Raw genomic sequence first — 17,505 nt, forward strand, 5'->3', positions numbered from 1 at the left:
AATTATATTTATTAAACCCACCACTTTGAATCGAGTCTAAACATAAGATTTTTCCGTTTTTCCAATTCCAAAGTATAGGATTTCCTCAATTCAAAGTGTTCCTCGACTTAACCAGCCAAATTGTAAATCGTTTTGTAAATTCCCACGACGTAATTATTTGAGAAAATAAATATTTAATTATACATATTATTCTGCATAAATTACATCGCTAATTTTCTTCAAAAATATTCTGATAAAAATTCTAATTTGGCTCAATTAGGGGTGTAAACGAGCCGAGCCGAGCCGAACTTGGCCAGGCTCAGCTGGGCTCGGCTCGTTAAGCTCAAAGGCTCGGCTCAGGCTCGGCTCAGGCTCGAACCAGGCTCGGGCTCGGCTCGGTCAGGCTCGCGAGCCTTATCGAGCTTGGGTTATAAAGTTTCGCACATGGCAAAGGTGGCTAGCAAAAGCAGAAAAAAGTAATCATTACAAAATAAAAAAGTAAAATAGCTGATGTTATAAAGTTTTAAATGAAAAATTACCAACAAAAGGTAGAAAGTTATGACAATTACGAAAAAAATACTAACAAAAGGTAAAAAGTTATGACAATTACGGGAAAAAATTAATTTCTATTTTTCTCAAAAAAAACACAACCGTTTGATACGCACTGCCCTCAATACGTTTTTGTGGGCATTCCGAGAAAAACAAAACCTCATGATGTTGACAAAACAGATGATGTTGACAACACCAACCTCATGATGAAATCTTTATGCCTCCAGCTGTTTCCCTTATTTTTTTCTTGGGACAGCCTACTGTATTATATTTAGGACTATTCTTTTATACAAAAGTGGGTTTTCTTAACGAGCCTTAAGAAGCCGAGCCGAGCCTGGCCTAACTCGTGCTCGGCTCGTTAAGCTTAACGAGCCTGGCCAGCCGGCTCGGCTCGTTAAGGATTCGAGCCGAGCTTTTTTCAAGCCGAGCTCGAGCGAGCTTCCGAGCCCTGAGCCAAAATTGACACCCCTAGGCTCAATTGATTGTCAAGTACAATCAGGGTAATTATATCCAATTATGGTGTATCTGTTGAGGCCTCTAAACACACTCAAATTGAATATAATTAAATACAAGTTAATCGGAAATTCCAAAGCTAATTCTTCAACTTCGGTCAACACATTGCAATGAGTCTCAGCATGGGCATCTGTCACTCTGTCCTGTGTAGTGCCCTATGACACATACCAAAGAGTTCACCACAAAGGCTTCCCTAGTTAAGTATGCCGCATACACACTATTGTAATACAATGCACGTAATTCGAACGTACTTTGGAAAAACATACATTAGCCCACTTCCGTAGAATTACTTTCCGATCCCTCGCACATGTGTATATTTCCACATGCTGTGTGAGTACTTTTCAGTGTGAGACACACCAACTTACGATCCACGTGTTTCCTCTAACACATAGGGCCACCAGTCTTCAGGAGCTGATACCTTCAGATTGACCCTAGCGGAACATTCCAAGTTCCACGTTCTTGGCTTAATTCCAACGGCAAGTCCCATGATCCTATTACCACTGCCCGATGTATTCCGTGGTCTTGTCTCACCAATTTGGTCAGTACACATTCCTGACACCCCACTCACCGTGGAAATATTGGTTCAAATTGGCTAAGGGGATTTTTCAAGATTCCATCAATTCAACAACAACATGATGCACATTAGAGTACGAAGGGGTGAACTTAGATTAGTGGCAATGAAATGGTCTTGCAAGGCAACACAAAATGCCATAAATCCCAGCAGATTTGATTGACGATCCTTGACATCTAATGCTTGATCCGATGTCCTAGTGGTTGATTTAAGGGTACGAATTGAATCAATCATGTCTTTGAAGCTCCCAGCCTTTGATCTGCGAGATCCAATTAATCTGTTCGTGGATCTGGATCATCTGGCCTTCGAATGGCTGGGATGCATCTGCATATAAGAAGAGAAACAGATTAGCTAACAACAACAACAGTAGAATGGGCTGGGGCTTCTGTTATAACAGTGGACAAAGAATAGACGGAGGCAGAAGCTCTATTAAAAGGTTCTGCTTACATACTGAAAGCCGTCGATTTTAAGTACCAAGAACGGAACCATCTTTGTCATTTACTAATCGAACGGTTCATAGATTTCGATAACCAGGTCCGCTCATCTCTAAATTACACCACGCAAGTCTAATTCATCTCTTGGCTTTTCCTAGTACTCCGGTTAGGAGAACACACAAGAAAGCACATGTTCAGTGGGTTTTAACTAAGAGCACTGCTAGGATAAATAGGATCCCCTTTTGTGACAAAAAAAAAAAACGGACATCAACAATTAGAGCCACGTCCATTTTATATGGTTTCCATAAAATGCAGTTCCTCTAGAGATCGGAGGGTTGGGATCATCCTATAGAAATGATTTTTGGGCACAACCTATTTTAGGTTATGGCCCATCACATGGACGGTTTGGATCCTATAGTGTGGTCCATATAGTACTTTTAAAAAAATAAGGGACTCTTACACCATATAAAATCTCTTCAAATAAAAGCAATAAATGGAAGTGATATATCCGCTCCTTTTGATTACTTGGGACACCCAGTAGCAATGTACGTGTCTGACATGAAGTACATCAGCCCCTCTGCAGTCATTGATAAACTGATCGTGGGTGTCCCAAGTAATCAAAAGAGGCAGATTTATCACTTCCTGCATTAAATACAACTTGAAAAAGGTTAAATCAACAGTGATGTCGATTTTATTTTCCAAATAGAATCCCGTTTTCAAAGTGTTTTCCTTTAACTAAAAATCTCTATTTCTGTCAAATGGCCGCAGAAAACGTCATGGAAAACAACTCCACTCAAGTGAACGGAGCCTTAGTTCTTCTTCATCTCAATCTCACTATGAACATAGGAACTAAGGCACGTTTGGCTACCCTGAATTTTGTTGGGAAATGATACATACGCCCCTTTTCACCACTTGGTACACCCAACTGCAGTTTATGTGGCAATCAAATCCCTTGAATCCTTCTGACGAGAAGTACATCAGCCCCTCTGCAGTCATTGATACACTGCTGCTAGGTGTCCCTAGTGATGAAAAGGGGCGCATTCATCATTTCCCATTTTTTTCATTCATGATAAATTGGTGGCCTCTAAGTGGAGATGAGGGTGAAGTCAGGAAAAAAATTCAGAAAACTAGTGTCTTCAGTGATGAGATGTAGCTAGAAACCCGGAAACAAAACTGTACTCAACATCAGATCGACCTTTTCCCGATTTTTAGGAACTTCTCATCACCCTAGACACTAAATTCCTGAATTTTGTTTCCTTAATTTTAGACTTCAACTTCTCATCACCCTAGACACTAAATTCCTGGATTTTGTTTCCTTAATTTTAGACTTCACCCTTATCTCCGCTTGGAGATGCCGATTTATCATAAAAAATAAAATAAAAAATCCTGGAGGCCAGACGAGGCCGTAAAGAAAACCCCGGCAACCTCTGTGCTTTTCTTCGACGAATCATCATTTAGAGCTCTGTTAAACTTAATAAATAAGCCATCTATATTTGCCAACAAATATGTAGAGGAATGAAACAGGCCCAATTATAGAAATTGGAAGCCAATAACATACATTAGAAAAAAAAAACTTCATCATTTAATAGGAAAATGTCAATAAAACAAAACAGTAATATCCATGGAAAATCTCTAATACTCGGCAACTCAGTTCGTGCCTTGAAGGTAAGTGGCAGGCCTCACGTATGTGAACCCCATGAAATTGCTGTCACCGGCAACTGGGCTGGCAACAGGAGAATCCAACAGTGACATGTTAGTCCACCGCTCCTCAAAGTTGGCAATGCATTGCTTTCCGGCAACGTTTGGACGGAAGCTGGGTTGGATTTCCCGAGCATCCAGTTTCTTCCAGTTGATTGACTTGAACCACTTGTGAAGTTTTATCTCATCACTGCCACCCAGCCCACTGCCAAGGCGCTTGCTCGCATCTTTCTGCAACAGCTGAAACCAAAAAAGATGGTTGTCATTCATTTGTAGTGGCAAGGAAATTCGACCAAATCCAGCATCTATCAAGAACACTTGTTTTTTCTAAGAGAAAAAAATTGCCAAGCCAGATGATCATACTAGCATTTGTGTAACATATTTTGACACTTGGCAACCATGGCAAAAATATTATGTGGAGTATTTGTGGGCCAGTTGTGAGATATGGGCGGAGGGAGACTTGGGAGGGTGGGACCGTGGGAGTGAGAAAGCATACGAAGCCCTTGAAAAACAGGCAAAAGAAACTGATTTGAAGTGGCATATTTTTTTTTCCAGTATTTTTAGGGATTTCTCATGCTCTACCCATTCCTTCTCAAGTCTCTCCCACTCCCCTTTCTCATGCCCTATCCATTCCTTCCTTCTCAAGTCTCTCCCACTCCCCTGCTCCTATCAAACAATTGTGCCAACAATATTCCATGGAATAAGTTTTCATGGTTGCAAAACATGCCCTAGATTATCTCTATTTTCTTTTCTTTTTTCTGTTATTATTCATCTGCAAATTACATAGTATTAATTAAATCATTTAATAGGAAAAGGTTTCTGAACTCGAGCTCAGCCTGAGCTAGAGCTCAGAAACTGCATCTCCCATTGTTGTTTCAGTCATCCAACCCATTAGTTCTATAGGTTATAGTTAGGATTACGGTTATGGTTAGGATTATGGGTTATGGGTTATGGTTAGGGTTATGATTTGTGGAGGTTTAAAATGGATGGCTAGAAATTATGGTCCTATAGATCGGATGGTTAGGATTATGGTATGGAGCTGGTTTGTTAGGAACACCCTATCTATGTGAGGTAGTATAAAATGAATGGGTTGGATGAGTGAAACTACTATGGGAGATGGTGTATTCTAAGCTCTAGCTCAGCCTGAGCTAGAGCTCAGAAACTACGCCCTCATCATTTAATATTAATAAATTATTCTATATATTTTGTTGTAGCTGACTATTAGCATCAATGGCACGGGAGCAACAAGTCGCACATTGGAACAGAGAGCCATGCATCATATCATGGGTAGGAGTCCAAAGCAATTTTCAAGGTGGGCTCCCATCAGTTGTGCTAATGGGCATGTGTCGTCTTCCATTGTAACTTGGAAGGGTGAATCAACATGCAGGGATTTTCAGGATCACCATGTCTAACCCACATATTAGAGCAAGTTTTATAGATTTGTTCTGGGCATATTAGAGCAAGTTTTATAGATTTGTTTTGGGCATATTAGAGCAAGTTTTATAGATGAAAAACAGTTTTTGAGAAGAGTGAAAAACACAAGAAGATTGAAGAACTTAATAACACGCAGAGAATAACAATACAAGGCAATGAGGATTACCCCTTTCAACAGAGAATGTGCCTCAGAAGACAGAAATGCAGGCAGCTTGATCTTATCCTTAATTATTTTCTGCTGAATCTTCCCCCGATTGCCACTACAAAAAGGTGGCTGCACAAGGTAATAGAGACAAAATCAATAATGCAAGTCCTATGTTACAGTCAAGAATATTTAAATTTAGAATACTAAGAATTAATTTAAAAAAGCAAGCACTCATGATCCTTCACATATATCCACATTCAAGAATACAAATAGATGTACTGTTCTCCCTGCTAAGAAATTCCCTGTGATAAGATCCCAAAACTTTTTTTTTTTTGAATGTTTGATAAGATCACCAAACTTCTTTAGAAAATACCTAACTGTGTCTCAAGAATTGGCAAAGTGTGGATGGAAGGTCGGGGAGGGTGAGGATTTCTTAGGGAAGCATATTTGTCCCTCGTAGAAACATGCAAAGAGTGCCAAAACCCTAACAAAGACCTTTTTTTGGAGATAGAGGAAAAATAAAGACATGCATGCAGGAAAAATAAAGCCACGCATGCAGATACAAGCAGCATGTACAACAGGACATGGTGCATTTTGGCTGGAGACGTATTGGTTGATTTTCTTTACAATCTTTTGAATGGCAGCAGCTCTGTTTCTTCTTCTTTTTTAATGCTATGACAGCAGTTCTTTAGTGATGAATATTGGTCATGGTTATATTTCTATTTTTCCATTTAAAATATAGGAAACGAAGGATTTTTTTTTGCGTGCGTGCGCAGGTGGGTGGGTATACAAAAACACGGAGCTGTTTTTGTATAACACGAAGGGCTAACCAAGGGCATCCGAAAAAGAATGGGAGACATTTAATTGCCAGTGGCTATAAAGAAAGGACCTATTTTTTTGGATAACAAGAAGGGCTACCCCCATGCACACAAGTTCCAACAAAAGAAGGGGAATAAAACAAAAAAGAAAGATAGAAAACCAACCTTCCCAGTGAGCATTTCAAACAATAAGATTCCAACACTCCACCAGTCGGCAGACTTATCATGTCCCTTCCCAAGAACAATTTCGGGTGGCATGTACTCTACTGTTCCACACATGGAGTTCGACCTTGTGTTCGCCTCAAATTGTTTTGCCAGGCCAAAGTCAGTTAACATAGCCTAATCAAAACGCAAGCAAATTATCAAAAACTATATAAGAGAGAAAGAGAAGGTGTTGCAGAAGCACAGTTGTGATTGTTTGCATGCATAGGTAAAGCAGCATAGGATCTTACATGGCCCTCGGCATCGAGAAGAATGTTCTCAGGTTTGAGATCCCTATGCATAATACCATTTGCATGGAGGTGCGCCACAGCAGAAATGATCTCAGCAGTATATATGCGTGCAAGATCCTCTCTGAAACAAATGGTAAGGGTCAATAGCTAGATAATACAGGGTTTCATAACTTGAGATTTTCATAGCCATACATAATTAGGCATTCAAAAGTACCTGAAAAGGCCTTGATGGTAAAGCTGAAAAAATAGATGTCCTCCATTCACAAAATCCAGCACAAGATATAGTCTGTATTTTGTCTGCATCATAAAACAAAATAAATCATTCTAATCCAGCACAAATTTCCTTTCAACTAGGTCACCATTCCCATTTACAGTTTTCATCAGCAAAAAACAGGCACGTTAAAAGATGCAGGAAAAGCTCCAACTCAATCAATCAGAGCATGAAGATTGCAATAAGTAATTAGTGATTTAAATCATTACCTGGAATGAGTATCTTAGCTGCACAATGAATGGGTGATCAATTTTTGTTAAAATATCTCTCTCTGCTTTCATGTACTCAGAGTGATTTTTCTCCATAATCTTATCCTTCCGCATGACCTTCATTGCATATATTTCGGAACTACCTTTCTTCCTTACTTGAAAAACTTTCCCAAAGGCACCTTGCCCAACAAGTTTCATTACTTCAAAATCTTCAAGTCCTACACCTTGATTCTTAACTGTCAGAGGGTTAGCATCAACGAAAGGTTTCTCTACAGCATCAACTAGAGATGGTTCCTCAATTTCTCCTACTGTCTCACCAGTGACAGACACCACAAGCTCCAAAGAACTCTCCGTCTCATGTAAAGTGAGCAAGGTAAGCTGCAAGGATGGGCTAACACAAGATGTGGGCCCTACCAGCGAATGTGATCGGCTGTAAATGACCACTGGTTCATCATAAATTCTTTCATTTGAACCCGTCACTAGTACAGAATTCCCAGAATTTGTTACGTTTAATTCGGCAGAGGATTGAGCTGAGAAAGGGCCAAATACATCAGAAAAATCAAACTCAGCATGTTCCGAGGGAACTTCAGGTGGTTCTACACGAAGAAACAAATGCCTCTGGGAAGACTTACACATGTGGGTCCCAGCAGTCCCAGGCGCACTGGGTATTTGAGAGGTAACCATCTCTCCAAACAATAAATAAATGGAAGATGTTCTGTGCAATTATTAATAAACTTCTAGGGAAGGCTCTCTCCAAAAGCCTCCTGATGCTGTGTGCAACTAATAATACACAACTGGGAGTTAACGTACACAACAGGAATTCCCAGGAATCTTGGGAGTAGACAAACCAAAATCCAGAAGAAGAAGCTGTTCTTGTTTCCTGATTTAAAGGAAACAGTAGATGCTACAGTAATTCTTGAACTCATGAAGATCTGGTGTTGAAAGCTGTAATGAAGGGCCAAGAAATGAAGTTAGATGAAGTTAAATGCCAACAAACAGAAATCCAATCTTCCATGAATTTAATAGTCCACTCAAATATTACCTAACATGTCTACAGAGAAAAAAAAACATGTGTACAAAGATGAAAAGGAATATGGAAACTACAATAACAAATCAATCACCAAAATGCAGATAATTAATTAAGAAGCCATTTCAGGCAGTAATCAATAGACTCAATATTTCTAAAGCTAGAGGGTAACTAAAGGACCAACCCTCTCCTCCCATTTGAAAGTGGACTGTCCAATCATCTTTAACACTACAATAACACACAATGAATGACATGGCAGACTAATAAAAAAAATTACCCCAATTAATATCATGCAAATCAAGATAAAAGGATGTGGCCTGTAATGTCATATTCCATGCACAACCATATGTTCAAAATTGGCACTAAAATTGTCAAATGCCGAGCATGCTTTCTGGGTTTTTTACTTCTCCCTGCCAGGCAACATGGATATGCATGACACCAGCCGCAGACTACAATGGGGTGCCTATGCAATATGCCAAATTTAAGATATAGTGGCACTTTTTATAGGTTCATGGTGTCTCTCTCACTATGGACAGCAGGTCATGCACTACAGTTGAGTATTTAAAGCATGTAAAAATACATATCTATCGTAATCAGGTAGGGCATGTTAGGGCATGGTAGGGCATTGACACTGTGTGTCTGGGGACCCCATTTTAGAAGTGTCTAGGTAAGGAAAGCATTAGGACTTGGCACATTAAAAGTTCCCTCTTCCTCCCATTTTTACTTTTTTTTAAACAGAGTACAAACAGTTGTAATACAGCCAAAAATGAAAGAAACTGACATTTTAGTGTAACTGTCTGCCTTCCCTCTTGTTAGAGATAAAGACAATTTTGCATATGCACAAATGGACAAGAATAAAGAAAAAAAATAAAGAAAATAAAACTCAAGGTGATTGAAATAAGAAATTCAACATTCCAAATCCATCAAACAATTCCGTATGTTCATAATCCGGCAAAAAAAATAGGGAATATGAATGAAATGCAAAAAACCATATCCAAGATCAAAGGAAACCCCGACAATAAAAGCATCAAAACAAGAAATATGAGGCCATCAAACTCTGAAAAAGAAAATTCACAACCATATCCAAGATCAATGGAAGGGAAGTATACATGTCCTTAAAATCAATTTCTAATACCCATGATCTAGCATAAATATCTCAAAGATGATGCAAACAGAAAGAACTTCCAGCAAGGCTTGACCTAGAACATACAAGTCATAGAAAATCAGAAAATTGAAATGAACATAGAATCAAATGGACTGGAGATTATGGAAATTTTATTATTGGAAACAGGATGATCAACATATATTTACATATATGCAAACAATTCCTGTTTCTTGATTGGAAATCCAAGGAGAACGACACGGAAAAGGAATGAATAAAAAACCATACTCAATATCAACATAAGGGAATTTCAGATGTCTTAGAAAAATGATACTTATCAGACTTATAATCATTCAATTAATTCCTAATACTTATGAATTAGCACAAACATTCAAATGTGGCTGAAATAGAAAGAAACCCTAGCCTCTATAACTTAAAACAGGCATTAAAAAGATAAATCAAGTAGATCAAGCCAAAAGACAATAAATAAACATATTCAAGATCAAAGAATAAAAATTTAACATGCCCTAAATAACTAGAAATAGAAAGTGCATGCGAAAAAAGTAAATAAATGAGCTAGAGCAGAGGGGAAAAACGAACATAAAAAATAAAAAATAACTTATTCAACATCAACATGGAAACCTAATGAGTCTTCAAGTTATGAAATCAATTCCTAGTATCCATAATCTAAGACATAAAACTGAACTAACCCTAAAAAAAATAAAAGATGGATTAGGGAATTGGAAATTCAAGGAGATCAAGAGAACTTTCAAATAACAAAATTCATGAATTATTAAAACCAAAATTCCTAACATGCGGAAATTTAAGAACTTTTCAAACAATTCCTAAGGCCCTCTGTTTGGATTGCAAGAATTTTCAGGAAAAGTAAGGAAAAGAAAAACATTTCTCAATTCTCCTACTTTTTTGCACACGAAAACTATAACTTAAACCAATCCAATTCAATTTTTTTTTTTTTAACTTAGAGTAACCTTCAATTTATGATAATATCCTTCTAAAGTAGTCCAATTTCAGGCCTGTTCAAACAATTCCTAAAATTCATAACCAAACCCGACCAAAAACAATCAAACCCTAGAAAATTGAAACAGAAAAAGGGGAAATTTAACAACGGAAGCGATATAAACAGAATTGAAGAGATCTAATGTTTTTGCTTACCTTGTGAGATTGCCAAAGCACTGATGGATTACCCTTCGAGGAGGGAACTTTTTCTTGATTTATTAAGAAAATTTTGTTTCCTTATTTATATACTAACAGAAAGCTTCTGGGAAGCCATGGTTTTGACAACTCGGAAGACACGTGTCTTCATTTAATTCGGGGGAAGGTAACACGTCCTGAATAAATAACTCCATGTGGAGAGTGGAGTAATGTGGTTTGACTCGTGGTTTGGGTGGCGCTGAAAATGCCAGCCAGCCAGCATGTACGAGTTGACGATAATACCCTTTAATAAAGTTAGAAATTATGAGAACACCCTCGACTGGATTGTCTCTGATTCTAATTATACGGTTGTGATTTGATTGCAATTGGTCATCAATTTCATGAGATGGACGGTGGTCTACATCACCTGATTGGGTAGTTCACTATATGGATAAGAAGCCAGGGTTTGTTAAACTGGATTTCACGTGGGAAATAAAGTCCGAAAGTGGATTTGACCGACGATGAGCTCACTTCCTTATCTTTTGCGCATATCTTTTGTGCATCTGTAGACTGTAACAACGTGGCCTAAAACCTGAAAAAGGTCTTTACTCTCCGAGGCTGTGTTCGCTTGCCTTCCTGCGCTGTCGCGAGAAAGGAAAGCTGTGTTTTTTGTCCCGAGAAACTCATTTTAACGTGTTCTGTTGCTTTGAGTTCCTTTATAATACGTGGAAATCTAAAAAACGACGTGGAAAATGCGATTTCCTCGTGCTCACGAGATTTTATTTCCGCCCAAATCGGTGGGATTTGTTTCCCTTTTCCCACAGGAAAATAAAACTCACAGGTTTTGTTTTTTCATCACTCCCTCTCTCTCGACGAAGCAGACAACCAAAACTCAAGAATTTTTCTTCTCCGGCTTGTCTCCAGCTCGTCTCCGGTCGGTACGTCCCTCTCTCTCTCTCTCTCTCCGGTTGATTTGCTAGGTTTTTTTTTTCCTTTTGAAGGCATCTTTTCCGGCTCCTCTCCGGCTTCTTTTCCTGCTCCTCTCCGCCTCTTCTCCGGCAAGGTACCTCACTCCCTCTTCTCTCTCTCTCTCTCTCTCTCTCTCTCCCTCGTTTTTATGATTTTTTTTCCAGATCTAGGGTTTTTTTTTTGGGTTTTTCACACATTTAACAAATTTGGGTTCGGATTTATGGGGTTTTTGTAATAGGGTTGCAGATTTTGGATTTCTACACTGATTTTGCAATAGGGTTGCAGATCTGGGTTCGGATTGCTGGGTTTTTTATTGTTTCGGATTTATGGGTTCGGATTGTTGGGTTTTTTTCAATGGAGTTGCAGATTATGGGTCTTTGTGTACATTTGGGTTCTGAATATTGGGGTATTTGCAATGGGATTGCAGATTTTGGGTTTCTTTTCACTAATTTTGATTTTTTTGGGGTATTCTTTGTACAGTAGGGGTTCATATTGTTCTATTTTTTGCAATTTAGTTTCAGATTATGTGTTATATCATTGATTTGTAATTTCTTTGGTCTTTTTTTACATTTGGGTTATGAATTTTGGGGCATTTCCAATGGGGTTTCTGATTTCACTTATTTTGAACTTTTTTTTGGGTTTTTATTGTACAGTTGGGGTTCATGATTTTCGATTTTTTCACTATTTTTCAACTTTTTTTGGTTTTTTTTTTTACAGTAGGGCTCGGATTGTTATGTTTTTGCAATGGAATTGCAGCTTATGGGTTACTGGACTGATTTTTAAGATTCTTGTTTTCTGCATTGGTGGTTCTGATATAATGGCTTCGTTGTTGGGTGTTGATGATATGTGGGTTTTGATGATATGTTGGTGGATGGGTGTTGATGATATGTGGGTGTGGATGATATGTGGGTGGATGGGTGTTGATGATATGTGGGTATGGCTGATATGTGGGTGGATGGGTGTTGTACATTTGGGTTTGGTTTTCATCGAAAACCCTAGCTTGTTTTGTTGGTTAAGGGTACTAATTTAATCTTTTACAGTATGTTTTGTAGGGCTTTTTTATTTTTTTTCTTCTTTTCTTATGTGATCGGTAATGTTTTTTGCTATGTTTATCATAATGGATGGTTGGGTGTTGATGATACGAGGGTGTTTCTGATATAATGCCTTGGTGGTTTTTAATGGACTGGAACTGGAATCTCTCCATGTAGGGTTACCATCAATCATCATGCCTCAAGAACCAGCAAGTAGGAGGACATTGATCATTCGAGCTGCAGCTCTAGTAAGGGCTTCGGTAGCTACAGTGACGGCTAGGGTTAGACTTTACGTTGAAGAAAATATGACAAGAGCCCCTTATGAAAGTGAGTACGAAAGTCATAGTACATTTGTTACACGTATTACGAATGCAGAGAACCATTATATTGCGCTTCTGTGAATGGATGTGCGGTGCTTCCGCAGCTTCGTCGCGATATTAAGAAACACGACCCTGCTTGAAGACACAATACACTGTTGTGTTGAGGAACAATTGGCAATTTTCTTACAAGTAATTGGCCACAGCCAAAGGAACCGTACTATTAGGGCATCCATTAGACGGTCAAGGGCGACTGTTTCGAAGTATTTTAACAAGGTTCTATGTGCTGTGCTCAAACTTCAAGAGTTATTCATATTACTTCCATTAAGGGACACACCACGTCACATTGCTGACAACCCGAATTTTATGCCGTACTTTAAGGTACCGTTTATTACCTATGTAGTGGCATGTAAATTCCATAGCAAGTGACTCATATTTTAGCATTGATGGTTGATATTTTGAATGTTCATATTATAGGATTGCATTGGTGCAATTGATGGGACACACATTCAAGCAACAGTACCCAAGGATATGAAACCTAGATTTATTTGTCGTAAGGGATGGGCATCTCAAAATGTGCTAGCTGTATGTGACTTCGACCTGAAGTTTACTTACGTGTTAGCTGGGTGGGAAGGGTCGGCATCAGACTCTAGTGTCTTAGCATCTGCTTTATCAAAGCCGAACGGAATTCCTTATTTACCAGGTAGTACTAAGTTTGTCTTTTTCTCCGTACCGTTGTTGTTGGTCTCGATTATGTAACTTATATATATGTATATATCCCTCCGTGTATCTGTAGGAAAATTTTACCTTGCTGATAGTGGGTACCCATGCCTGAGAAATTTCATAACTCCTATCCGAGGCATTGGTTACCACCTAAATAACATTAGAGGGCGTAGACCTCGAACTGCAGAGGAGTTGTATAACCAAAGGCATTCATCAGCCAGGAATGTAATCGAGCGAACTTTCGGTGTCTTGAAGAAGCGGTTCAACATAATAAATACGCCACCCATGTACCCATTCCCACGACAGGTCGACATAGTGTTATCCTGTTGCTGCGTCCACAATCACATAAGGAGGGAGATGCCGAACGATGCATTCATTTTGATTGTAGACAATGAGTTGGGGCTAATTGTAGCAGAGGAGGAGGAGGAGGAGGAAGAAGAAGAAGATCGCTTTATTACTAGGGCTGAAGATGTGAAAGCAGGCGGTCTACTTCGAACAAGAATAATGAATCATATGTGGAATGATTTTCAAGCACAACAACGTGGTCGTCATTAGGATGACATGTTTTTGGGTTGTAATAATTTTATGACTATTTCGATTAGACTTCTGCAACTTTGTTTCATCATATGTTGTTTGATTGTATTAGGATTTGGAATAATTTTGGGTTGTAATAGTAATATGTTTCATCATACTCTATTTGATGATATATTGTTGTCAGTGATGATTTGGATATTTTTCAACTATCTTTCACAATTTTGCAGATATAATGGAATCAGCTTCAATAGATAAGAGGAAGAAAAATAACTCTTGGAACGAGGACATGGATAGACATCTGATAGTAGCCATACAGCATCAGATTGCGGAGGGGCAAAAGGCCCCCAGCGGTTTTAGAGAGGCTGCGTACAGTGGCGCAGCGGTGGAGCTTACTACTATCCTTAAAAAGCAGATCACAAAGAGCATGTTAAGAACCGTATGAAGACGATGAAAGCCAAGTTTAGGCAACTTAACACTATCATCAACCTGAGCGGATTTGGGTGGGATCCATAGCTGAAAAAAATATCCGTTGAAGACCAAGTGAAGAATGACTATTTGGCGGTAATTATAAGTTGTCATAATTCCTTCATTATTTTCATCACAATTTGGTCATAATCCTTACAATGCCTCCTTTTGTTTTCAGAGGAATCTTGATCATCTTCGCTTCTTTAATAACCGTTGGGAGCTATATGAGGAGGTGAAAGAAGTGTTTGGGGAAGATTATGCCACTGGAGAGTTCGTTAGGGATAGACATGCCCCTTCTCAGGACACAGAGGATGTGGAGGGGCTTTTCTCATTGAGCCAGACAGTAAGACTCGATGATATGTTCGACGGTTCGACCCCTGCTTTTACTCCTCCCCCAGCTCCTCGTGCTTCCAGATCACGTCATTCATCCTCAGTCAGAGACACCAGCATGGGTTATAGTGACTCATCACTACTGAAAGCCCCAGCATCAGGTAGTAAGGGAAAGAGGAAGAGGCGAACAAGTGTTGGACAACTTTCATCTGATATGACTTACTTGTCAGATAGTGTTAGGTGGGTTGCTGAGGCCATCATTAAGACTAGTGAGGTCCACAGCCTTGCTGAATTGAAAGCCGCTGTGATGAGCACTTCTGGTTTCACCATGATGGAGCTGCTTAGGGCCTATACATACCTGCATAAAAATCACAAGGATGCTGAAGTCTTCCTTTCCCTTTGCAAGGAAGAGCGAATGGCTGAGATGGGCGATATTGTGGCCCGTTTAGCATAGGTTGCTATGATTTGGGGATCTTTTTTGGGATCATACTTGTTATGTTGTTGTTGGACCGCTTATCCTATGTGTTTGTCAGACTTTTTTGATGATTTGGTTTATGTTGTTGGACTTATTTTGGAGGAGTTCTTATGTTGTTGAACTAGTATCAATGAGATGTTTCTTGTGATACATGTTGGAATTATTTTGTTCGTCTTGTCTCTTATGTTTATGTTGTTACTTTTTAATACTTTATTTTCTATATTCTTGTAGTATTAGAGCAATATGTGGACTCTAAATATGGACATGACTTTACTAGCTGGCATGATGATTCAAATAACAGAAGGAAATAGAGGGATGAATGAGTTCAATAACATGGCATTTCACAATGCCCTCATCCATGTCAACAATGAACATAATCTGCACATAAACATATCCCAACTCAAAAAAGAGCTTGAAAATATTAAAAAAGAACTACAAACAAGTCAAGGCATTGTTGGAACACGGTGGGTTTGTTTGGAATTCAACGAGTAAGATGATTTCTGTATGCAATGAACTGGGCGCATCACATATTATGGTACGTATGTCCATGTAGTATGTTTATGTTTTGTTCTATTACAATTCATACATCTCTTACTCATGTTTTCCCTGCAGTCTCACCCTGAAGTTTCAAGTGTGTTACCACAACGACATGACTTGTTTGACGAATGCATTGTAGTCTTTGGGGACAATTATGCAACTGGGCAGTGGGCCCGTTCAAGAAGACGGAGTGACTAGGTTACTGATTATCTAACTGGGCAGTGGCATCTATAGTCCAGTTCTGTTACTGTTTATTTAGAATTTATGGATACAATGTTGCTTTTCGTACTGTTATTGCTCTTATTCTGTTTATGGCTCTTAGCCATGTAAACTTAAAGACCAATACTTTGTTTATGTAAACTTTATATGGATTCAGTAGTGCTGGTTATTTGGTTATTGGTTATTTTTATTTGCATTTCTGCAGGTTAATGGCAAAAAACAAGTTTTATGTGGTTTTCAAGGGAAGGCAGGTGGGTGTATATGACAGTTGGCAATACTGTCATGTTCAAGTTAACGGGTTTAGTGGAGCATGCTTTCGTTCGTATGGGAGTAGGGAGGAGCCAGAAGCTGAACTTACTGCGTTTTTACATGGTATTAGTGTGCCCAACAAAGATAGGAAAGAAGAGACCAACATTCCTACGCCCCAAGCTTTAACAAGTTCTTATGTGACGAGTTCCTCTTCCAGTTAGGTTTTCTTATGGTGTTTCTGTTTATGCTTTTCAATTTGTAGGCCTGTAAGTATGTCAGACTATGAAATATAGTTTAATGTGACTTTTCTGTTTAGTTTTCCCACTACAGTTTAATTGGCAAGTGAACAGGCTTAGGAAACCTTTTCTCTGGATTTCTCAGATTTTCCTGCGCAAGTGAACAGGCGCAGGATTCTTTTTCCTGCACAGTTTCTTTTCCTTTCCTTTCCTTTCTGCCACATCAGATTCCTTTCCTTTCCTTTCCCGAGAAAACAAGTGAACAGACCCCAAACGAAATCCGTTTTCTAGGGTTGCAATCGGGTTGGGTTAAACCAGAAAAAAGTCGGGTCGAGTCGAGTTTTCCTAACCTGGGTTGAGGGTTTGGGCAACCCCACCCGAGTGAACCCTGAAATTTTTTATCTAAATTTTTTTCGTAAGCTTAAAAACTCTTAAAAACTCACGTTGGGTCTGGTTGAACTCAGGTCAGGTCGGGTTGGGTTGGGCTGGGCTGGGCTGAACCTTGTCTTGTTGGAAGTCAGGTTGGGTTGGATTCGGATTGGAAACAAGAGTTCCTCAGGTCGGGTCCGGTCGGGTTGGCCTCAACACGACCTGACCTAACCAGAGTTGCACCCCTATTCTTTATAGATTTACTTGTAGGGGATTTGCCAGGGACCATTGGAGAAGGGATTTCAAGGGCTATCCTGATGCATGAAAGAACAGCCACCGCAGATGAATTAAATGAATAAGACAAAATCAGTTGAAAAGTGAGCCTACAGGGTTGCTCTCTCATGCAACAAGCCACCCGTGAAATTCCTTCTGTGAAAGTCCCTAGCAAATCCCTACTTGTTGTACTTTGTTCTTAGATAAAATATTCTCTTATCAGAATTGGTGGACAATGGATAAGATAATTTCATCGATGATCGTTTTGGATTTTGAGAATCTATTTTGAGTGAGTTTTTAACACAAAATCGCTTCTCAAAATCTAAAACAAACAGCGCCTATGTAAGATAGCCCATCCTAACAACATAAGATTTCTACCCAGTGGTGAACAATAGGGTTGCACCATCCTAACAACATAAGATTT

The 17,505-nt window shown here is 39.1% G+C and overlaps 1 protein-coding gene and 1 long non-coding RNA gene across 2 annotated transcripts; one reads left to right on the forward strand and one right to left on the reverse strand.

The window, feature by feature from the left end:
• Nucleotides 1–3,552: 3,552 nt before the first annotated feature.
• On the reverse strand, nt 3,553–10,533 carry LOC143880315 (serine/threonine-protein kinase AtPK2/AtPK19-like). The gene is made up of 7 exons (XM_077383193.1): nt 10,376–10,533; nt 7,074–8,018; nt 6,808–6,890; nt 6,594–6,714; nt 6,307–6,480; nt 5,345–5,452; nt 3,553–3,984 (listed from the first exon to the last, which is right to left on the reverse strand). The coding sequence occupies exons 2-7, from the start codon at nt 7,755–7,757 to the stop codon at nt 3,694–3,696; spliced, it is 1,461 nt and encodes a 486-aa protein (XP_077239308.1). The 5' UTR covers nt 7,758–8,018; nt 10,376–10,533; the 3' UTR covers nt 3,553–3,693.
• A 623-nt stretch (nt 10,534–11,156) lies between these two features.
• Nucleotides 11,157–16,129, forward strand: LOC143878613 (uncharacterized). The gene is made up of 4 exons (XR_013251040.1): nt 11,157–11,292; nt 11,356–11,417; nt 15,430–15,733; nt 15,811–16,129. It is a non-coding gene; the product is annotated as an uncharacterized LOC143878613 (long non-coding RNA).
• The last annotated feature ends 1,376 nt before the right edge of the window (nt 16,130–17,505 follow it).

The sequence above is a fragment of the Tasmannia lanceolata genome, unplaced genomic scaffold (genome assembly GCF_043159265.1).
Source record: "Tasmannia lanceolata isolate RefF3 unplaced genomic scaffold, GAP_Taslan_0.1 ptg000006l, whole genome shotgun sequence".
Classification (NCBI taxonomy): Eukaryota; Viridiplantae; Streptophyta; class Magnoliopsida; order Canellales; family Winteraceae; genus Tasmannia; species Tasmannia lanceolata.